The sequence below is a fragment of the Pinus tabuliformis genome, chromosome J (genome assembly GCF_031772625.1).
Source record: "Pinus tabuliformis cultivar Carrire ecotype Pingquan chromosome J, CPIR1, whole genome shotgun sequence".
Lineage (NCBI taxonomy): Eukaryota > Viridiplantae > Streptophyta > Pinopsida > Pinales > Pinaceae > Pinus > Pinus tabuliformis.
Window position 1 is genome coordinate 41842760 of NC_142295.1, and position 23984 is coordinate 41866743.

The 23984-nt window shown below is 36.2% G+C and overlaps 3 protein-coding genes across 3 annotated transcripts; 1 reads left to right on the top strand and 2 right to left on the bottom strand.

Moving 5' to 3' along the window:
- Positions 1-423: 423 nt before the first annotated feature.
- Positions 424-1110, top strand: LOC149225386 (uncharacterized). The gene has a single exon (XM_089379921.1). The coding sequence runs from the start codon at positions 424-426 to the stop codon at positions 1108-1110; it is 687 nt and encodes a 228-aa protein (XP_089236047.1).
- A 6791-nt stretch (positions 1111-7901) lies between these two features.
- LOC149225387 (bark storage protein A-like) lies at positions 7902-10896 on the bottom strand. The gene is made up of 6 exons (XM_089375081.1): positions 10538-10896; positions 10383-10450; positions 9176-9331; positions 8733-8981; positions 8459-8635; positions 7902-8341 (listed from the first exon to the last, which is right to left on the bottom strand). The coding sequence occupies exons 1-6, from the start codon at positions 10869-10871 to the stop codon at positions 8189-8191; spliced, it is 1137 nt and encodes a 378-aa protein (XP_089231207.1). The 5' UTR covers positions 10872-10896; the 3' UTR covers positions 7902-8188.
- An 11674-nt stretch (positions 10897-22570) lies between these two features.
- LOC149225388 (bark storage protein A-like) lies at positions 22571-23530 on the bottom strand. The gene is made up of 3 exons (XM_089379922.1): positions 23330-23530; positions 22987-23178; positions 22571-22869 (listed from the first exon to the last, which is right to left on the bottom strand). Exons 1-3 carry the CDS (start codon positions 23528-23530, stop codon positions 22717-22719), a joined length of 546 nt encoding a protein of 181 aa, XP_089236048.1. The 3' UTR covers positions 22571-22716.
- Between the last annotated feature and the right edge of the window lie 454 nt (positions 23531-23984).

The following is a 23984-nucleotide window of genomic DNA, read 5'->3' on the forward strand; positions in this document are numbered from 1 at the left end:
ATGCACCAGGAGTAGTGATGGATTATTGCAGGAGACTTTAATGTGATAACATCAAGAGAAGAGAAAAAAGGAGGAATAAGTAGAGAAGATCCGGAGATGGAAAGATTTAGAGATTTCCAAACAGAATTAAGGCTGATAGGTATTCCCACTATAAACGGGAAATTCACCTGGAACAATAGAAGAGGTGGGGCCAAACAAATCGCGTCAAGATTAGATAGATTCCTAGTTTCGGAGCACATAATAGGGATGGATATCTTCTATGAAGCCTCTATCCTACCCTCTATAGGGTCCGATCACTGGCCAATTAAGCTAGAAATAGCTTTGAATGATCAGAATAAAAAGAGACCCTTTCGTTTTGAATCCTTTTGGCTTAGAGCCCCAAATTTCATGAACAAAGTAAAGATCTGGTGGTAGGAAAGTAAGATGGGAACGGAAGGCCGGAACAAACTGCATTCGTTCCAGCTCAGAATTAAGGAAATAAAGAGCAAAATCAAGAAATGGAATAGGGAAGAATTCAGAAATATACAGCAGGAGAAAGGTAGGCTTCAGACTAGACTGGAAGAAATACAACAACAAATCATTAAAGATGGAAGGAATGAGGAAGTAGTTGAGGAGGAAAGTAGGGTATTCAACCAACTAGAGGAAAGACACAAACAGGAAGAAATTCTGTGGAAACAGAAATCTCGTGTCCAATGGCTAAGAGAGGGAGAAAAGAATTCCAAATTCTTCCACAAAGCGATGTTGAATCACCGGCATCACAATAGAATCTTCTCCCTGAAAGATAGTCAAGGAAACAGAGTGATGAAGCAGAAAGATATGGAAAGGCTCCTGGTGGAGCATTTCAAAGGCGTCTTAACAGAACCAAACATTAACAGAACAGAGGAAATAGACAGGGTGTGCCAACACATCCCTAAGAAAGTCACCAGAGAACAAAACATGGCTCTGCTCAGGGTAATCACCAAGGATGAATTAGAGGAAGTGGTTAACAAAATGGCAAAGAATAAGGCACCGGGCCCCGATGGCTTTACCATTGAGTTTTACCAAGCAGCCTGGAGTTTTATAGGAAATGACCTGCTGGACTTGGTGGAGGAATCAAGGTGTTCTAAATGAATGCACCAGGGATTGAATGCCACTTTCTTGGCCCCGATCCCAAAGAACGGCAGTTCGGAGGAACCGCGGGGATTTAGGCCCATATCCATGTGTATTGTAGTGTATAAAATCCTTGCTTCAATTATGGTAAATAGACTCAAGTTTATTCTGCCGGAGCTCATAGTGCAAGAACAAACAGGCTTCGTCAAAGGGAGACAGATTATGGATGGAATCATAGTGGCCCCAGAAGTGATTCATTCCCTAAAAAATTTCCAAAACCCAGGTATGCTTATCAAATTAGACTTGGCTAAGGTGTATGACCGCATTAGCTAGAGATATTTGGAAAGAATTCTGAAAGCCCATGGATTTGATCAAAGATGGGTAAATTGGATCCTGTCAATGGTAAGCTCCCCAGTAATGTCAGTCTTGTTGAACGGTACTCCCTCCGAAGCTTTCAACCCATCGTGTGGATTAAGGCAGGGAGATCCTCTGTCTCCTTTCCTTTTCATCCTGGCCGTGGAAGGTTTGGGTAGGCTGGTCAAGGCCCAAGTAGCCAGGGATCAGATAAAGGGGTTACGAATATGTGGGAATGATCTCCCTGTTTCACACCAGCAATTCGTCAACGATGTTATGTTATATGCCCAGGCCACGCTCCAGGAGGCCTAGAAGATTGTTACAACATTATCAGAATTTAATCAAGTGTCCGGGACAGAGATTAATAAGGAGAAATCTGAAGTTTTCTTCTTTAACACCCAGCTAGCGATCCAAAGATTCTTGGCGCGCACCATGGGGTTCAGAATTGGAACCTTCTCGACAAAATACCTGGGCATTATGTTGAATGAGCACCAATACAGGGCCGTTAACTAGGAACCCTTAAGTAAAAAAAATAGGAACAAGATGGAAAATTGTAAATTTCGCTCGTTGAATTCCCCCAGCCAGCTAATTCTATTAAAAGTTGTTCTGCAGGCTATCCCAATCTACCAGATTTTGTGTCAAGCTATTCCCAAGTCCATTAGTCAAAAGATGGTCGCCATGTTCAAGAAATTTCTTTGGCAGGGTACCAGCAAGACCAGGAAATGGGCCTTAATTTCATGGGAATGGCTAAGCAGGCTATCTAAAGATGGAGGGTTAGGATTAAGGGACCCCTTCATTCTCAACCAAGTGATGGGGGCGAAGCTTTGGTGGAGATGGACTCAGGGCGGCCAAGACTTGTGGAAGGTGATATGGTAAAGGAAATATGAGGTAACAAGGGAACCCAAAGATAAAATGAGAAGCCAGACAGAGGCTAGAGGCTCCGCAATTTGGAACCTGACAAGCGGCAACAAAGATCTGATAAGAGATTATAGTTTTTGGGAGATAAGAGCTGGAGATAAAGCAGGATTTTAGGAGGAATCATGGCAGCAATGTGAAAGGCTCATCCATAAGGAGAACCTTAAAGCCATCCATGATTTCACGTCCCAGATAGAGGGGAAGGCTGTTGGAAAATTCTGGAAACCAGGGGTAGGAGGATACTGGCGTAACTGGAAGTAGAAAGAAGACTGGGAAAGCGCCCCTGCCACAAACAGATGGCAAGATTATTACAAATAGATGCCCTCTCGAAAACTAGCAAGGAAAACGGGGGCAGATATTCTAAGATGGGGCACCCGAATTCAAGGCACTTTCTCAATAACGGAAGGATATTATCACAAAGCTAAACAGAATCAACAGACAGAGAAAAAAATGGAAAAATCTTTGTAAAATTAAACATTGGCCGAAAGTATCCTCCTTCGTATGGATTACGCTACATGGCAGGGCGCTTACCTGGGACCAGATACAGAGGAAGGGGTGGCAAGGTCCGTCTCGCTGCGCGCTCTGTAATTCACAGGAGGAGACTATGGAGCACTTGATGAACTGATGCGTAGTAAGCAACACCCTATGGGAAAACCATTTCAAATTGTTTGAGCGTCGCCATAGAAACTATCAAAACATCATTAAAACCATAGAAAACTCGCCAAGGAAACCTTACCAAAACCCGGTGGTTAATTGAGCGTGGATCCTCTCCGCTGGTTTCATGATCTAGAACATATGGAAGGCACAGAATAGTATCATTTTCAAGGCAGAAAACCGAGCTCCAGCAGACATATGGGAGCAAACCCTCAGGAATATGAGAGAAACGATTTTAATGGAGAGTTGGAAGGACGAGGACTGGCAGGCATCGCAAATGGAGGAGAAAATTATGAAGAGACTAGAGGTAAACCAGAGTATGGTAAGTGGGAGTGTCCAAAGAAAAGCCCAAGTCAGAGAGGTGGCAGAAATCACAAAGTACAGACAACCCCCACAGGGATTCATGAAACTAAATTTCGACGGTGCTGCCAAACACAACCCGGGAGAAGCAGGTATCAGGGGAGTCTTCAGAAATGACTGTGGTAATACCCTGAGAATATATGCAATGGACTGTGGGGAGGCGACTAATAATGAAGTGGAACTGCATGCCTTGAAGCGAGGCCTGGAAATTGCGGTACAGGTAAAAATTAAGAGTCTCCAAATTGAAGGAGACTCAAAATTGGTGGTAGACATGGTAAGGCAATTACAACAACAAAAACCAGTGGAAAAAATCAGTAAAAGCTGGCGAACGGCATGGCTCATCGGAGAAATAGGGAAACTCCTGACCAAGATCGACTATCTCATCCCGTCCCATGTTAGGCGCTCGAGAAATAAACCAGCTGACTGGTTGGCGAACTGGGGTAGTCAGAATCGCGGCAAGTCGATTGACAATGAAGGAATGGATGTGCTACTCCCGGAGGAGCGCGAAAGATTACAACAATTACTTGACGATGATAAGGGTGGCAATGGTAATCTCGGGGCCATCGCCAAAATCAGATAGGACGTAATAGTTGCAGGGAAAGATTGCAGCGAAAGGACAGCATATTCATAAGAAAGGACAAGAGCGAAATAAGTGATGGAGCAGGGCAGATGACGGGGCAAGGGCCACCTAACGGGGAAGTAGAGAGGACCGAGGCATCATTAAGGAATGATCTGGAGGGAGTGTGGGAAGTTGGGATAAATGGAAGAGGAAGGACGACAGGTGGCATCAGGGGTACAGAAAGGGTATGGCAGGAGCAGCTGGGAGAATGTAGGAGTAATGAAAAATAAAGGAGGACAGATAGGTATCGCCAAATCCCGAGGAAGGGTTGCGGGGATGAGAGCCGGGCAATCAATTGGCCAAGTGGTGGTCAGGATGAAAGGACAAAGGAGAGTTTACAAGCAAAGGCCGGAGGTGGAAAATAGAAAGTTCATGCAGCATAGCATGAAGAATGAAGGATCGGCGAAAGGTGGCAGCAAGGCTCAGCGTCCAGCCCTCATCTCAGGTCTTGGCGAAGAAAGGTGGTATTTTTTCTTAAGCCCCGTCTTTCAGACCTTGTGTTAGATAGAAGTAGAATCGCCTGTTCTTTAATGAGAATGTCCAGAAAAAGGGAGCCTGTAACCAAAAGATGGATTGGAGGTGGTCATCCTGGCCACGGGAAGAGTAACCTTTCCCCCATCAGAGATGAGGAGAGTTTTGCTGGAGAAAACCGCGGCCCCCGGAGATGGGTTCAATTCATGACCAGAAAGGAGAGGTGGGAGGGGAGGGTGGCCTTGTCGGGTCTCGCTGTGAGCCATGTTGGGTACTGGTACCTTAACTTTGTCAGCTGCCCGGATAATCCACAAACGGCTATGCGCAAAAATCCTTTGGGCCACTGGGGGGTACTAAGCCTTCCCCATCAGATGTGAAGTCGAGGGAGGATTGCTCTGTTTACTGAGACCAGCCATGCTGGTCAGCGCGGGGATTAAAGGGAAGTAGAGAGATGGGGGAGGGCCTCGGGCCGCATATAGGGCAACGCTGTGAGGTGGCCTAGGACTGCCTACCAGAAGCTTCGACAGGACCTTCAGGCCAAGGCTAGGAGGGTAAGTGATTGGAATTCCGCGGATAGTCAAATTAAAGGCACTGACTTGTGTTTTGTTGTCTTGATAGGTAGACAAGCCACAATAAAATCAAGGTTTCAGGACCGCAACACGATGGCTCCGAAGAAGGTAAAGCAAGCCTGGACCAAGGAAGAAGGCACAAGCATCAATCCAAAGTAGAGAGGAAGGCAACCAGACTCTGAGAAAAACATGTTCATGATAAATGCGTATATGGCAAGGAACTCCCCGGAAACTCGCGCTCAAATCCATGGGTGGGAACGGGAGTTGAGGTCCATTAGTGAGAACAAGGAAATCCCCAGAGGGGAATGGGAAGATCTGATTCAAGACCTTGGGACCACTAGGAGCAGAAATTCTCTATTTAATAAGACGTTACATCAGTATTGGATAATGAAACACTTGGTCGCTCGGGCTATGGAAATGAACCAGGCAGTCCGAGAAGAAGAGGAGGAGGACAAAAAGCAGAGAGAGGAATAGGAAAAAAGCCAGACAAGGGAGGAAACAGAAAATCTAAAGGCTTCCCTCCTGAAAGAGATTGCGGCCGTGCAAGTCCAGACCGCGAGAAACCACGTGCTGCTGCGGAAGATGGAACAAATGTTACAGGAAATGAAATGGACTATGGAACAGAAGAAGGTGAAACCTGGGTGCAGCGCCACGGAGCCCACCCCGGTTAATTCGTCAGATGAGGATTGACAGAGATGAGTCTCTGGTTTTTGTGCTTAAAATGATGTTAAAAAAGAACTGTGCCTGGTTATTTTGTTATGGTCATGTAGTTAGTTCAGTTAGCAGTAGTCAAAAACTTGGGTATGACAGTATGAAGGAGAAAAACATTTTTAAATTTTGGTCTGGTTATAATGCTGATAGGTGGCGGTCTGGTTTCCTACGGGCAGACTAGCCACCTAAACAGTAGTTTGCTCTAAGTTTTTGTTATCGTAATATAGAAAGAGGAATGCCTAAGTTTACAAAAAAAAGAATATACATATTATAATAAAAAATACCATAAGAACAAGGGAAGGTTAACCATGTTGGGTACCAGAACCTCAATGCTCTCTCGCTTTATGGGAATCTAAAACTTCTTTCCATTCAACCGTACAGTTTTGGTGAATTTGCCATTAAATGCAGCTCCTTACTGAATTAAGCGAAGCTTATGCTTCAATATACTGATCTACACATTAAATAAACATTCCACATTTTTGCAATACAAAACCAAAACACAAAAATGCTACACATTAAATATTCCAATTTTTGCAATACAAAAACAAGACATAAAATGTTACAAAATAGAGTATATGTTGTGGACTGCTTATGAATATGGGATTTCTTTGAGATCGTACCATATTATCAAGAGGCTCCTTTGCTTGGTTGGAGCAAAGGTGTCTAGGTTCTCCATGGCTTTCATGGCGGGTGGTGTTTGTTCATTACGAAGGCCAATTACATTTATATATATAAATATTAAAAAAAAAAAATTAATACCTTAAGCTTTAATATAGTGATTAAATGTCTTAAACTAAGTTTAAAAAGTATATCCTCATAAAGATGGTCAACCAAATTTGTCGTTAAACCTATGTCTTACAATCTTCCCTATCCTCTTAAAAATTGGTACCACCTGGCCCCTTTTTAGATTGAATCTTAATCTTCACAATATCAGTGTGCCTCGTTTCCTCATGTACTCTCACTTGTACTCATCTGCACACCTGTGCCTAGTTGCACACCTGTGCCTCGTTTCACTTGTACTAAGCATCTCATATGGACACATCTTTTTCATGGCTTGTAAGTTTTGTTATGATAACGGTATTACTTCATCAATTTTAAAAGATTATTATATTAGTTGACCTTTGATTCAACAATACTTTTTCAGCATAGATTTATAATTTCCAGAAGTAATGGGATGCATAAGCCAATTGTAAGGTAATTAATTTTAAGTTTTTTTAATAAAAAATATTATAAATTAAATTATATAAATAATAGAAAATAAAAATAAAAAATCTTATTTTTTATTCAGATAATAAATTAAAATTGAAAAATTATATTTTAAAATTTTACAATTTTCAAAACAATATGATTTAATTAGTAGTACTCTTAAGTTTCTTTTAACATAAATTAATATTAATTCACTAATTTTAAAATTAATTTTTTTTTTCATTACAGATTATCATAACTCTTTCCTCCTTTATTAATTTAATAAATTTATAAATATATTTAAATATTCAATTCACATAGTAATCTAAATTTTTCCAGATTACAAATGATCGAAAAAATCTCTGCTCCTTTATTAATTTAATACCTTTATAATTGTTCTTGAAATAAATCTTTCATAAATCTTTTCACTCTTTATAAATATATTTAAAATAACTTATAATATTAACGATTACCACCTTTATTAATTTAATACATTTATAATTATAAATTAAATAAATTTTATATGATTCTTTTTACTATTTATAGATATATTTAAAATAACTTACAATATTGATAGTTCCAATTTAACTTTCATTCATTTATAATTTAATATTCCTGCCAATGCAATCTCTTTATTTCTTTTATTAAGTTAAATAAAGTAATGAAACTATACCAAATTAATTGAAAATTAAATAAATGATAGGGTACAAACCCAAAGAGGCCCGGCATTTATGATACTTTAAAATATTGCTTTTAACCTCTGCTCTGATCTGAGAATTCTCCAATCTGAAAACTAAAAATATTAAAAATCATTATGCTTAATGCTACACTGGAAATCATTTTAATTAATGCTAAAACGTTCAAGGCTCCATCTCTGTAAGTCTAACAAAACAGAAAATTCCATTGAACATCCAATCTGCAATTTATATCAAACAAAACATGTGAGTATCTGACCTACGAGCGAAATCTGTCCGTCAAGATAATTTCTCTCATAAAACCCTTTTTTAACAAATCATCACGATCATATAGAAAAAAAATTATTATACAGGAGCTTTCATATCAGTTCCCCTGTACTTATCATTTACTTTTTGCATAGAGACGAGTACTCAGCAGCAGCTGTTTAGTACACTTTTATAAAGCAGTTCGATACATTGAAACTACTAAACCCTATATTAAGAGAGGCTATGCCTTAGAGGGCGGAGAAAATGACTGATCTATTTAGATATGATTAACAGAGATTAATCATAATCATTAATCATAATCATAGTAGATTAATAAATTGGGTAACGACTTTCACTGCGTTTTCAGCTGCTAAGTTAGTGAATATCGCAGCTTCGTTTTCTTCGGTGGATCCTCCTGCCAAATCAGACAGAGCTCTCATAATGATGAATGGCTTCCTCTGGCTCTGGCAAACCTGCAAACATACAAACAAAAATCCCCAAAATATAAAGAGAAAACACTACAAAATAACATTTATATGATCAGATTAATGTCACCTTTCAAAAACGTAAAATCGAATTACTGGTATTACCAGTGCTATCCCTGCACTCTCCATATCCACGGGAGTTACATTGAATTTGGTGTGAATGAAGTTCCTGTAAGCGGCATTATCCACGTAAATGTTCGCACTGCATCCTCTCTCCACTCTCACAATCCTCGGCTTATGAGAAAGACAAGTGGAGTTCACGCACGCCTCTAGACTCACATTCTGTTCAATCCAACGCCCTAATTAATCATTAATATTCACGATAATGAACAGTGCATTGCTTTCATCTGTTTATTCCATTAAACGACGATTGTTATACCTTTTCGATCTGCTCTGCAAGTTTATAGTAGGAGTCGGAGACATTGATCCAAAATGCATGTTCTCGGACTTCTGGGGTTCCGTTCACAGGAAAGATCTCGTCTCGCTGGTACCACAAGTTATTCAACAGATTGTCGGCGTCCTCCCCTCCCGGACTATTGTATGTGGAGAATTTTAGATAGCCAAGCTCACGAGAATAGTCACCATTTTCCTCTAGGGGGAGTTCATCCTTCGCTCCTTTTCCATATCTCTGAATAATGAGCCATAGCATTGCAAAAACATTTTATAGTATGTACCGAAAGGAAGGAATGATGGTATAAGATAGGAAATACATATTAATGGGATTGTAGATTTTCAAATATTTCGAAACATTGTCAAAAATATTTCAAAATCTGAATAAAGATAGAAATGGGAAAATATTATGGCACTAAGAAGTTGTGGTACCTGCCAACTCCATAGGCCTGTATGTGCCCATTGACGAGGAATGGTAACATCACCGATGTGAAAATCAGAGTTTGCATTTCCAGCTATTCCATAGTGTATAACTCCGCTCACTCGAAAGAAAGAAAGAAGCAACTCAGTGGTTATTCCTGCGTTCATCTGTAATGCACCCATACAATACAATAAACTGTAGAAATTTGCAGGGTAAGTTCCTCAGACAGAACACCAAAGGACACCCCTCACAAACAAATAACAGATCAATACACCAGTGTTGTTGACGTGGTTAAAACCAAGTTATACTTAACTATTTCCTATGTGTCGGAATATCATAACATAAACTACTCATCTCATGTTTGCAAAGAGAGAAAAGTGTACTCTGTGTTAAAGAATAATCTCTGCTATTAACGGAAGGAAGTTATGAAATATTATGAAGTATAGTTATGAGTTTCAATGATTTTTAAAAAGTTAAATTTAGCAATGGTAAATCATGTATTTGTGATTAATAATTAATAATGTAAATTATGTAATTTCAATCAATTGAATGAATGTGATTTACTGGTCAGCTATTCATATCTAAATGTGTATTAAGTGTGTTTCCTTATTCTCTATCTCATTCTCAATATAAAAAAATCTTAATATATAAAACCCAGAAGTGAATACAAAACCAAATGTGAATGGATCATCAACACTGGATGAAGTTTATTTTTCCCTATGTGGTTAACTAATAGTTGACCCCAATATTTATATCAGGCAGATCCACCTGAAGAGATCCTAGAAATAAGTGACCCCAATATTTATACTAAGCAGATACCTGAAGGGAACCCAGAATACAAAACTAAATGTGAATGGATCATCAACACTGAATGAAGTTCATTTTTTTTCTATGTGGTTCACTAATAGTTGACCCCAATATTTATATCAGGTAGATCCACCCGAAGAGATCCTAGAAATAAGTGACCCCAATATTTATATTAAGCAGATACCTGAAGGGATGGCTTCTTGCTGAGAGCTTAACTTAGAAATTCTCTACTATAAAACTTGACCCTAGAGTGTAAAGAAAAAATGAACCCATGCCATCTAGATAGCAAAAATACTTTAATAACTAACTAGACTCTAGACTGATCTGTCTATTGACCTAACCCTCCAAACTTGCACTAAATGAAATTCATATTATAATAAAGGTAATATTAAAGAAAGATATCAAGATTACCATCCCCAATCCTGTCATCACCACAATGACACTGTGATTCATGACAGTACCCATGTGAAATCTCCTCCCTGCAGTGAACGAAGTAGATTAGATATAAACAGAGCTGAACAGACGAACAAAATCTACAGGGAAATATGTAATAAATATCGACAAACCAGAAATATCGATGTAAGGCCTGTGGCTGTCAGCTATAAAAGTAGGAGGTTGGAGAAGGGGATCCATTTCGTAAGCGTTGGGAATAACTAAGCCCAGATGCACCCGAGATTGGTTGATCTTTTGAACACGGCGGAGAAGCTTAGGGGAGGCGTATGCATCGGATAGAGGGGTAATTATGACCAACATTAGAACGGGGAAAACCATGACAGTGTAGCTATGTGGAGACATCGCTATGCTTGAAGCTGTGCACTGCAACTGTGGTTCTGAATGAGAATGAGATTCACGTTCATCAGTTTTTATAGGCGAGCGATGAGCACCTGGTTGGTTGGGCATATACCGCAACGTTTAAGATATTGTATTTCCCAAGGAGGACAAGAGCCTTAGCTGCTCAGGGCTATGATAGAGGTGTTTTGTCCATCTTATCATAAACAAACACCTATATCTATATGTTTAATTTTGGTCAAGTAAATATTAATAGTTATGTATTAAGTTAATGGGTGATTTAATGTTTTTCATTTTTTCTATTGTTTATTAGGTAAAAATAAATTAATATTTAATAAACAAATAATTAATTCAATACTTTTGTCCATAGGTTTTGGATTGAGGATGAATGGATGCACTGTTAAGTCACTACTGGCTATAGGTTACAGTTTCAAATCCCTTGTGGATACTTAAATTAATTTTAACTAGAAAATAAAAAATAAAAAAATAAAAATTCAATACTTTTCAATCTTATCCATCAAATCAAATAAAACCAAAATAATATTCAACCAAAAAAGCCCAATTATTCAATTTGTCCCCTTCTAATTTATCAAACAGGCATGTGTTCGATTCAATGATCTCTTGGGTTATTGTTTACCAAAAATTTACAAATGTGTTCAATTCCGGCCATTCAGTGATTTATGGAATTGCCTTTACATTTTTTGAAAACAAGCTTGTGCCAATCTTGCCATCCAATAATTTATGGGTTTATCTTTTTACAACAAATAATTAACCAATTATCACTAGTTTGTGGTCTTGGTTATATTTCATAATTAAAACATTTTAAATATTTTGTATTTAAATTCTTTTAATACTTAGCATAAAATATATATTTATTAACATAATTATATTAATTTTTTATTTATTAAAAAAATATATTAAAATTATTTATTTTTATTATTATAATAATAATTTAATTTTAAATTGAAAATTATAATTAAGTTAAATATCAGATTGTTGAGATGTTTTTTCATATACTTTTTTAAAAGATAAGAACCTGAGATGTTTTTTCATATACTTTTTTAAAAGATAAGAACCTCTCCATATTTAGATTTTAGATTTGATTTGATGGTTAAAGACAATGGAAGTGTATATATGTTACAACTTTTTGTTTAGATTTATAACATTTATAACATATATAATATAATATATTTTATATATATATATATATATATATATATATATATATATAATTATTAAACTTAAATTTATAATTATTTAATTTGTTTTATATATATATTTTGATCAAATTCATGTTGTTAAGTATTTTCTTTATTGGAAAATCATGGGTCAAATCTCTTCGATACTTTTGTTTGGCCGACTTTAGGTTGAACTACCTGGAATTTCACATGGATATAGCCCTCTACCCTTAAAAAAAATAAGAAATTATATATGAAAAGTTTCAAGTAAAAATTTAAATATTAAAATTTAATTATTTTTTTAATAAAAAATATAACATAATTTCTTAATTAAAAATTTAAAAAATATATAACAATGCAAATTATCCACTTCAAAAATTTAACCAAAACTTTCAAACAAAAATGATTTGCTCTCCACAATTTAGTTTAATTAACTAGTATAGAGGGATCAAATTTCTTTAAGTGCAAATTTATTTTAGAGTGCAAAAAACAATGTATAATTTTTCATTGTTTAAATTTTACTTTTGGATGCTAAGGACATTACATAACTTAAGCTTGTAAGTACAAAAAATCTTTAATTTAGACCAAAAAAACATATACCTAAAAAAAGATTAAACCTTAAAATACTAAGCCCACTTCAAACTTTTTAACCCCCCCACAAACACATATATATTACAGAACATATACATTGAGTCATTTTATGAACCCATGTTAAAACAATTTTTTTGTTATTAATATATATTTTAAGTATACTTCAATATTAATTCATATTAAAATATTTTATTTAGAGAATAGTTTATTTTTGTTCTAGGATGGATATGTGTCAAGGATATGTGCCAAGTCTAAATTGAGCATGAACATACTTACACATGGCCTTCACACTGGCTATAGAATAAGTCTCTCAGCTCAATGAACCTCTCAACTCAATAAATTTAATAATTTTTCTAAATATATTTTTATGAACAATTTTATTCTAAATATGATAATTTAAAAAAATATATATAAAATATAAAATATATTTTAATTTTTTTAAATAATATATCTATTTATACTTTTAAATTCATTTTAAATAACATTTTCCTCAAAAATTGTATCACTCAATTTTGAGGAAAAAAAAAAAAACAACAACTCGTCTCTTAGTTAAACTACACGCTTCTCTATTCTATACCTTAAATTCTTAGAATGATACATTATCAAACTTAAAATTATTTAAATTTCACCATACAAAATTAAACATATATACTTTAAATTCTTAAAATTATACATTATCAAACTTAAAATTATTTAAATTTGACAATGCACCACTAAACATATAAATCATTAAATACTTTATAATTTGATTAATTTTACAAACAAAATATATCTTCCTGACTTTACAAGAGCATATACATTGAAATATATTCATATAACCTATATTCCCCGTTGATATTTCTAAATTCAATGGACTCCCCCATTCCATGTATGTTTTGTTTTGTTTTTTTTTTTTTTTTTCTTCTTTTCTGTTTATATAAATAATTTGGAGTTAAAATTAATTTTTGTTTTTGGTTTAATCTCACATATATACCCTCTTGATAGTTCTAAATTCAATACACTCCTCTGCCTTCTATGTATGTGTTTTTTTAAATTGTATGTTTTTTTAATATTTTGAAGTTAAAATTAAATTTTGTTTTTGGTTTACATTTAGGAGGTGTGATTAAATATCTATAAATGATAATAGAGGTTATTAAGATATCAATAATTTTAGGAAAGGAATTGAAAGTGAAAATTGATTACATTTACATTTATATGTTTAGGATTTTATGTGGTATCTACCAAAATGCAATGATCAACAATTTTGAAATATTTTTACAAGAGACATTATTATTCAATATAGTGTAAATAAAAAGATTAACTTAAATAAAATGATCAACATTTACTTATTATATCTTCCAAACACATAATAGTACTATCATATCTCTGCAATTCACTATCGGATCACATGTTCTAGTACTATCATATCTCTGTAATCATGCTCCTATCTCGTGGATTTATGCCCAACGCAATAAACTACTCTCATGACTAGCGGTCGAATAATATCAGCGGGTGTTTGAAGGAGTTGCGCAGTGGCCATTATTTTGTGGAATAAAGTCCGTATGCATTCGGAAAAAGACCTGCACTCACCCACATTTCCTTGTCGCTGGCTAGCATTGTATTTTCAGGCACTACTTCATGATTGTGACTGGATTAATGGAGGCAGCAGTCTACACTTTTTTTTTCAGTAAGAAAAAAGGCTAAATTACTATCTTCCAAACACAGAATAGTACTATCATGTCTCTGCAATTCACTATCAGATCACATGTTCTAGTACTATCATATCTCTCCTATCTCGTGGATTTATGCCCAACGCAAAACTAGTCCTAACTATCGGTCGAATAATATCAGCGGATGTTTGAAGGAGTTGCGCAGTGGCCATATTTTGTGGAATAAAGTCCGTATGCATTCGGAAGAAGACCTGCACTCACCCACATTTCCTTGTCGCTGGCTAGCATTGTATTTTCAGTCACTACTTCATAATTGTGACTGGATTAATGGAGGCAACAGTCTACATTTCTAATTGAATTTGTGATGGTTTTTTTTTCCAGTTCGAAAAACGCTAGGTTACTATTCATTTCAAAAAGAGATAACAGTATATCATTTGGTGAATATGCTAACATATAGGTGCAGCCCGAATAGGCAACCAAGCCAATTCAGTGAGATACAAAAACTAAGCCTTATAACTCAAAACTTCATCAAAAAATATGCAGAATAATATGGAGACCAAGCCAATTCAGTGAGATACAAAAACTAAGCCTTATAATTCAAAACCTCATCAAAAAATATGCAAAATAATATGGAGACCCAGCCAATTCAGTGAGATACAAAAACTAAGCCTTGTAACTCAAAACCTCATCAAAAAATATGCGGAATAATACGGAGACCATTAAAGCATCCATGAAAGTATGCAAGATCAGAAAATCAAGAGCAACCAGAGGAGAAAAATAGGGGTATTTGATACATACCAGAATGGAAGAGAGATAAAAGAGGATTAAGTACCTGGGATTATGAAGTCCTGAATTTGGTGCATTTCATCCCCCACCATTATGCTCATCTTTTACTATTAGTTTTGTGAAGAAAGACCTTTTTTTTTTTTACAGTGAATCAGCGTCTTTGTTTTTTGTTCTGTCAATATGGCTGATAGAATAGTCCTTAGAGATTTCCAGATAGAGTCAATTATGTTTAGCCCACCCGGAAAGATTGTGGTTTTTTATGGAGTGAATTGACTTTACATGGTCAATAATGATCTTGGAATCTCCTTGAATTTGCAAAACCTGAATGTTTAGATAGTCACAAAACATAAAGAGACCAGAGAATGCCATTGCCTCTGCGTTGCTGTTAGACCCTTTCCCACAATTCCAAAAAATTCCAATATGTTGGTTCTCCATTATTATAATATAGACATCACAAGCACAAATACCATTTTGAGCAGCCACATCAAAATAAACTCGTTTTGCTAGTTCCATTCTCATTTAAATAACTCGATATTGCCATTTCAACTTGTAATTTTCATAATTGATAAAAAATTGTACCGAATTTTAAAGAAATCAGCGTGAAATATAGAATCCTTTGCAACATAAATTGTGTGTATAGCAAAATGCATTCCTATACCATCGTGCTTCCCATAAATGTTCCCCATGTATAGTGATTGCATACAGTGACAGTGATTTGCAGTGGACAGGGACCTGTCTTTTTAAAGCAGAGTTGTTTTTAGTGTGATTTTTTTGAAGTTTTTTTAGTGGATTTTTCTGGTCTAATTTCTCTAAAATAGGGCAGGAATTTATTGAAATCACAAATTTGATGGGTAACTTCTACAAAATATAAGTACCCTAGAGTTTTTGAGGTACCCTCGAGTTTTTGAGGGTATTGAATCATCTATAAAATCAAAAAATCAGTTTAATAACACAAATCAAAATTTCACCTCACACTAAAAACAATTTCCTTTTTAAAAATATATATATTATGATGATTCAATTAACCCAATTATTACATAAAAATATTTAAAAAAAACCAACTCCATATAATATACCATAAATTTTTTTATTATTATAAATTACAATTATATATTAAATAAAATTCATTTATAAAAAAAAATTATTGATATTTATTGGAATCAAATATACATAATATAATAAAAAAGACTAAAAACAAGGAAAGGTTATCCATGCTGGGTACCAAAACCTCAATGCTCTCTCGCTTTATGGGAATCTAAAACTTCTTTCCATTCAACCCTACAGTTTTCGTGAATTTGCCATTAAGTGCAGCTCCTCGCTGAATTAAGCGAAGCTTATGCTTCAATATACAGATCTACACATTAAATAAATATTCCACATTTTTGCATTACAAACCCAAAACATAAAACGCTACACATTAAATATTCCAATTTTTGTAATACAAAAACAATACATAAAATGTTACAAAATAGAGTATATGTTATGGACTGCTTATGAATATGGGATTTCTTTGAGATCGTACCCATATTATCAAGAGGCTCCTTTGCTTGGTTGGAGCAAAGCTATCTAAAAGACTTTAGGTTCGCTTATCAAGAGGCTCCTTTGCTTGGTTGGAGCAAAGGTGTCTAAAAGACTTTAGGTTCGCCATGGCTTTCATGGCCGGTGGTGTTGGTTCATCACGAAGGCCAATTACATTTTTATATATAAATATTCAAAAAAAATTAATACCTTGAGCTTTTATAATTTAGTGATTAAATGCTTTAAACTAAGTTTAAAAAGTATATTCTCATAAAGATGGTTAACCAAAATTTGTGGTTAAACCTATGTTTTACAATCTTCCATATCCTCTTAAAAATTGGTACCGCCTGGCCCCTTTTTAGATTGAATCTCAATTTTCACAATAACAATGTGCCTCGTTTCCTCATGTACTCTCAGTACGGAAAAACGATGTATATATTATATAATTTTGATGCAGAAATTTCTGGTATAGAAGAGTATGTTATAGTGAAAAGTAAAAGCAAAATTTTCGCTTCCGCCCTATAACATATGAGAACATGTCAACCATATGCAGAAAGAACATATACAATAGGAAAATAGAGTAGTAAACCCATAATCGGAGATGAGAAACAAAAAGTGTACCTGAGCATGTGACAATTGATAATTTGACAGGATCATGATACATACCAGGACTTTGTCGCTCTTACATACCCGGCGGTGAGAATTGTTGAACTTGATGCGAGACGGACCCGCTGTGATGCTCAAATTCCATATTCTGCATTGTGTAAACAGGCTTTTCTTTGATAATACTTCAACGACTATGTTCTGGGATCGATTTACATGAGTGATGGAGTATTCCTTTGAAGGTTTCCAGATAGAGGAAATCATATGCATCCATCCGGAAAGGTCGGCATTGTTAATGGAATGCTTGCCGATAACATGATCAATAATGATTTTTGAATCCCCATAGATCCGAAGGCCGCCAATGTTTAGGAAAGAGCAGAAAGCCAGAGGACCATATAATGCCATGGCTTCAGCTTTATTGTTCGTCCTTGCACCTCCGTTCCAAAATATTTCATAGTGCTGGTCCTCCATAATATATATGACCACTCCACACGTGCAAATACCATCTTGTGCAGCACCATCGAAATGTGTCCTCGGATAAAACAATAGAGGATTGGGAGACACATTTGGTTTTCCGTTCACTTGCTGGGAGATATTGGGAAGGAGAGTGAGATATGAGGAAATAATATGGTCAAATATGTGCATGAAATTTTCCTTATAATCTTGAAAAATAACCCTGTTCCTCCATTTCCAAATGAACCAGCGCACAATTAGAGAGATAGGCCTCCATATCACTTTCTGTTTATTCCACCAAACAAATGCATCTTTTATGGATGAATGAGTATTGTAATAGAACCCAAAATGTGTGGCTAGCTTCTTCCATAGAACCTGTGTGTGGATGCATTGTAGAAAGATGTGAAAATTGTCCTCCGACTCAGAGAGGCAAATAGAGCAAATAGCAGGACCGTGCCAATTACTCTTTTGAAGGTTTTCCCAAGTGAGATTTTTGTTGCAATATACAAGCCATGAGAATAATATAATTTTGTATGGGCATCCAGACTTCCAGAAAGTGAATGGATAAATGTTATTGGCACCTGTAAATTGTTCCTCTATAATGGAGAGCTATATATCTTTAACGAGAACATTAATCTTACCACCCTTACCCCGCCAGATTATGCCATCCTCTTCTTCTGTTCTGTAAATACCGCAGAGCTTCATTTTCCAGATAATCATATTCCATTGAGATGTGGTTGTACCATTTAGGCCCAAATCATAAGGAGATTTCCAAATTAGAATAGCACCCTGCCATTCGTTAATAACCTGTGCCCAATAGAAGACACCTTTTTGTTGGAGCATGAGTAAGAGCTGATGAGGAATATGTGAAACTTCTTCTCCGCCTATGAAAGGGTCGAGACCAATAAGAATTCTATTCCCGGACTGAAATTTCCACATAAGGTTTTTGAAAAAGAAATTTCCTCATGTATTCTCACTTGTACTAAGCATTTCATCTACACACCTGTGCCTCGTTTCACTTGTACTAAGCATTTCATATGTACACCTCTTTTTTCATGGCTCGTAAGTTTTGTTATGTTAACTGTGTTCATCAATTTTAAAAGAATATTATATTAGTTGAGCTGTGATCCAACAATAATTTTTTAGCATAGATTTATAATTTCCAGAAGTAATGGGATACATAAGCCACTTGTAAGGTAATTAATTTAAAAATTTTTAATAAAAAATATTATAAATTAAATTATATAAATAATAAAAAATAAAAACAATCTTATTTTTAAAAATATATATATTATTATTTAGATAATAAATTAAAATTGAAAAATATAAATATTTTAAAATTTTACAATATTCAAAACAATATGATTTAATTAGTAATACTCTTTAAGTTTCTTTTAACATAAATTGATATTAAGTCACTAATTTTAAATTTTTTTTTTTTTCTTCATTACAAATTATCATAACTCTTTCCTCCTTTATTAATTTAATAAATTTATAATTTTTTTTAGATATTCAATTCACATAGTAATCTAAATTTTTTCCAGTTTACAGATGATTGAAAAACTCTCTCCTCCTTTATTAATTTAATACCTTTATGATTGTTCTTGAAATAAATTTTTCATCTCTTTTTACTCTTTATAAATATACTTAAAATAACTTATAATATTAACAATTACCACCCTTGATCAATAAGATGTAAGATAAAGTCAGAAAATGGACCATCAGATCTTTAAATATCGCTGGTAGATTAGTGCTAACAAAGGCGGTGCTCCAATCAATCCCAATTTTCATGCTATCAGCACTCCCAACTCCAAAAGGAGTCTTGCAGCAATTCAGAAACATCCAAAGAGACTTTCTCTGGGGCAAGGAGGAGACAAGGAAGAAATGGGCCTTAGTCTCATGGGAAAAGATCTGTAAACCCAAGAACCAAGGGGACCTAGGTTTGGATGATCAAGAGATTCTCAACAACGTTTTAGGGGCCAAACTATGGTGGCGTTGGGTTAAAGATCCAAAGGCTCAATGGGCAAGTATCTGGAAAGAAAAATATGCCAGCTCTTGGCAATCTACTGATCTCATAAGGATGTTTGGAAATATAAAGGGCTCATCCATCTAGAACAAGGCCTGGGAGAACAGAGGCTTAGTACAAAAAAACAGTTTTTGGGAAATCAGAGAGGGAGATCTAGCACTATTCTGGGAGGATAAATGGCAACAAGAACCAACACTGTTAAAAGAGGACTTTTTGGGCCTTAAGCACGAGACAGATATCCAAGGATTAATAAAGGTAAAAGACTTTTGGAATCATACTCACAATACAGGAAAATGGAGAACCTTGAGAAACATAGATTGTAGGGATGATAGACCCTTGAAAACAAAAGCAGAGGCTCTTATGAGAATATTGGAACAAAGGATGATTTTAGTAACTCGGGGGCAGGACCAACTAAGATGCGGCAACAACAAATAAGGCACCTTTAATATTAAGGAAGCAAAAGGTATTCTACTTGAGCTGGATTCCCATGCTCTGGATAGGATCTGGGAGAACCTATGGAGACACCAAAGCTGGATGAAGATCAAACTCTTCATGTGGCTGGTTCATTACAAGAAAATATTGACTTGGGACAATATTAGGAAGAGGGGTGTGTTGGGGCCTTCTAGATGCCAACTTTGTGAAGCCCAAGAGGAGACAATGGAACATCTTCTCAATAGCTGCATTTTCACCTCCAGGTTATGGGATACATTTGCCACCATTTTCCAACAAACCGACAGGGACAAAGAGAGTATCACTAACACCCTAAGCAGTTGGAGAAGAAATTTTTCAGATAATGAAGTTCTTAACTCTGCTTGGGCTCTTATGCCAAGCTTCATTATATGGAATGTTTGGAAAGAAAGGAACAAGAGAATCTTCAAAAATGAAAAGAATCCCTCTCTTCGCCTATTTGAGCAGATCTTAAAACAACTTAAGGAGACGGTCGGCACCACAGTGAGGAATCACCCCAAAAATCCTCCCTTAGAGGCTGAAATGAGAATTCTCAGGCAGTTGGGTATGCAGGGGCTCATTCCACAAGGCCTGGATAGGAAAGTAATCAAAATGGAAACTGAGAAGGAGTTTTGGCATCCTCCCCCGAAAGGTTTTTTGAAATACAACATAGATGGAGCTTCAAAAGGCAACCCGGGAACTGCGGGTTTTGGAGGGGTTCTTCGGGATGAAGAAGGAAGCATTCTCTTCCTCTTCCATTGTCATTTAGGAAGAGCCACCAACAACATGGTGGAATTAATGGCTTTGGAGCAATGCTTAGAATTTCTGAAGCAGGATAACTGCCTAAATGTGATTATAGAAGCTGACTCTGAGTTAGTCATTAACTCAGTCAAGAGAATTAGTTGTGGAACAGGGCCGGAGAAAGTCTCAAAACACTGGAGGTTAATCCGGGTATTCCAAAGAATTCAGGGTCACCTTCAGGGACTACGCACGGTAAGGTTCAACCATGTGCGTAGAAAGGCCAACAAACTAGCAGATATTCTGGCCAACCAAGGTGTGAGCTGTAATGAACGCAGAGTTTCGATGGGGTGGCAAGTATTTCCTCAGGGCAGCCTAAAAGTACTTTGTCACAACCAAGCGGAAGAGGATAGAGAAGTGTATCGAAACAAAGCTAAAGAGGCAAGGTCTCAATGATTAGCTCTCTGTATGATTCACTAATTTTTGTCAGAGAAGTGTTTAGCGGGAGGCAGGCCACGGTCGGCTTCAGCAGCACTGGTAATTTCAACTTCAGAAATCCCCAGTGTATGCTGGACGAATTTCTCAGTTTAGCGGGTGGTCACCCAAAGGAAAGGACCAGCACTAACCATGGTTTCGAGTTCAGGAGTAGTGGTGAGGAGGCAAAGGACGGGAATCTTGACTTTTCCGGCAGCCATTTTACCCATAATTTCCCTTTTCGGGAGGCAAAACTGCTTCCTGAGTGGTTTGTGGTTGATCGCACCCCTCTCAAGCAGGAAGTGGTATTAGCAATTTGGAAGTGATTCCATACAACACGTGGCTGGGGGCCGGGATCATAAACCGCCCTCATCGCACACTAAAGTTCGGTGCCCTTGAACCGTGCGATATTTCTCTCATCCGTTGGATTTCGTGGTGCGGATCTATGATCAGGAATTATCATGCAGTTTGGTGGGGCCGGGGCGTTAATCAACGAGCGTCTTCACGGGGCGATATCCTCCTTCGTCGTCGGATTGAGAAAGTGGAATGGACAGTGATGATTAAAGAGGCAAGTCTGGCGAGCGATCGCGCGGGTAATTGCGTGGAATTTCACAAGTCCTGCTAACCATTTAGCACAAACATTGTTTGTATTCTAAAGGGTTCGGAGGTTACATGTGTTGGATTGGGGGTTCATGCCTTAGGCGGTTAGCAATCTTTTTTCTTTTTCTGAGTCCACAATGCTTTGGTGAACGGTTGTACACTATGTAAAATATTTTTGGCTTAATGAAACAGAAGGAACGACTCTTACTTAAGCAAAATTTTTTGGCTTAATGAAATAGAAGGAACGACTCTTAAGCAAAAAAAACAATTACCACCTTTATTAATTTAATATATTTATAATTATACTTTAAATAAATTTCATATAATTCTTTTTTACAATATTGATAGTTGCAATTTAACTTTCATTCATTTATAATTTAATATTCCGGCTAATGCAATCTCTTTATTTCTTTTATTAAATTAAATAAAGTAATGAAACTATACCAAATTAACTGAAAATAAAATAAATGATATGGTACAAACCCAAAGAGCCCCGACATTTATGATACTTTAAATTATTGTTTTTAACCTCTGGTCTGATCTGAGAATTCTCCAATCTCAAAACTAAAAATATTAAAAATCATTATGCTTAACGCTACACTGGAAATCATTTTAATTAATGCTAAAACGTTTAAGGCTCCATCCCACGAGCTTTCATATAAGTTCCCCTGTATTTATCATTTACTTTTTGCATAGAGACGAGTACTAAGCAGTAGCTGTTTAGTACACTTTTATAAAGCAGTTCGATACATTGAAACTACTAAACCCTATATTAAGAGGAGCTACAGCCATGTAGGGTAGATATTTAAGCCCTATATTAAGAGAGGCTATGCCTTAGAGGGCGGAGAAAATAACTGATCTATTTAGATATGATTAACAGAGATTAATCATAATCATAGTAGATTAATAAATTGGGTAACGACTTTCACTGCGTTTTCAGCTGCTAAGTTAGTGAATATCACAGCTTCGTTTTCTTCGGTGGACCCTCTTGCCAAATCAGATAGAGCTCTCATAATGATGAATGGCTTCCTCTGGCTCTGGCAAACCTGTAAACATACAAGCAAAAATCCCCAAAATATAAAGAGAAAACACTACAAAATAACATTTATATGATCAGATTAATGTCACCTTTCAAAAATGTAAAATAGAATTACTGGTATTACCAGTGCTATCCCTGCACTCTCCATATCCACGGGAGTTACATTGAATTTGGTGTGAATGAAGTTCCTGTAAGCGGCATTATCCACGTAAATGTTCACACTGCATCCTCTCTCCACTCTCACAATCCTCGGCTTATGAGAAAGACAAGTGGAGTTCACGCATGCCTCTAGACTCACATTCTGTTCAATCCAACGCTCTAATTAATCATTAATATACACGATAATGAACAGTGCATTGCTTTCATCTGTTTATTCCATTAAACGATGATTGTTATAGCTTTTCGATCTGCTCTGCAAGTTTATAGTAGGAGTCAGAGACATTGATCCAAAATGCATGTTCTCGGACTTCTGGGGTTCCGTTCACAGGAAAGATCTCGTCTTGCTGGTACCACAAGTTATTCAACAGATTTTCGGCGTCCTCCCCCTCCGGACTATTGTATGTGGAGAATTTAGAATAGCCAAGCTCACGAGAATAGTCACCATTTTCCTCTAGGGGGAGTTCATCCTTCGCTCCTTTTCCATATCTCAGAATAATGAGCCATAGCATTGCAAAAACATTTTATAGTATGTACCGAAAGGAAGGAATGATGGTATAAGATAGGAAATACATATTAATGGGATTGTAGGTTTTCAAATATTTTCGAAACATATTCAAAAATATTTCAAAATCTGAATAAAGGTAGAAATGGGAAATATTATGGCAGTAAGAAGTTGTGGTACCTGCCAACTCCATAGGCCTGTATGTGCCCATTGACATGGAATGGTAACATCACCGATGTGAAAATCAGATTTTGCATTTCCAGCTATTCCATAGTGTATAACTCCGCTCACTCGAAAGAAAGAAAGAAGCAACTCAGTGGTTATTCTTGCGTTGATCTGTAATGCACCCATACAATACAATAAACTGTAGGAATTTGCAGGGTAAGTTTTTGGGACAGAATATCAAAGGATACAACTCACAAACAGATCACAGATCAATACACCAGTGTTGTTGATGTGAT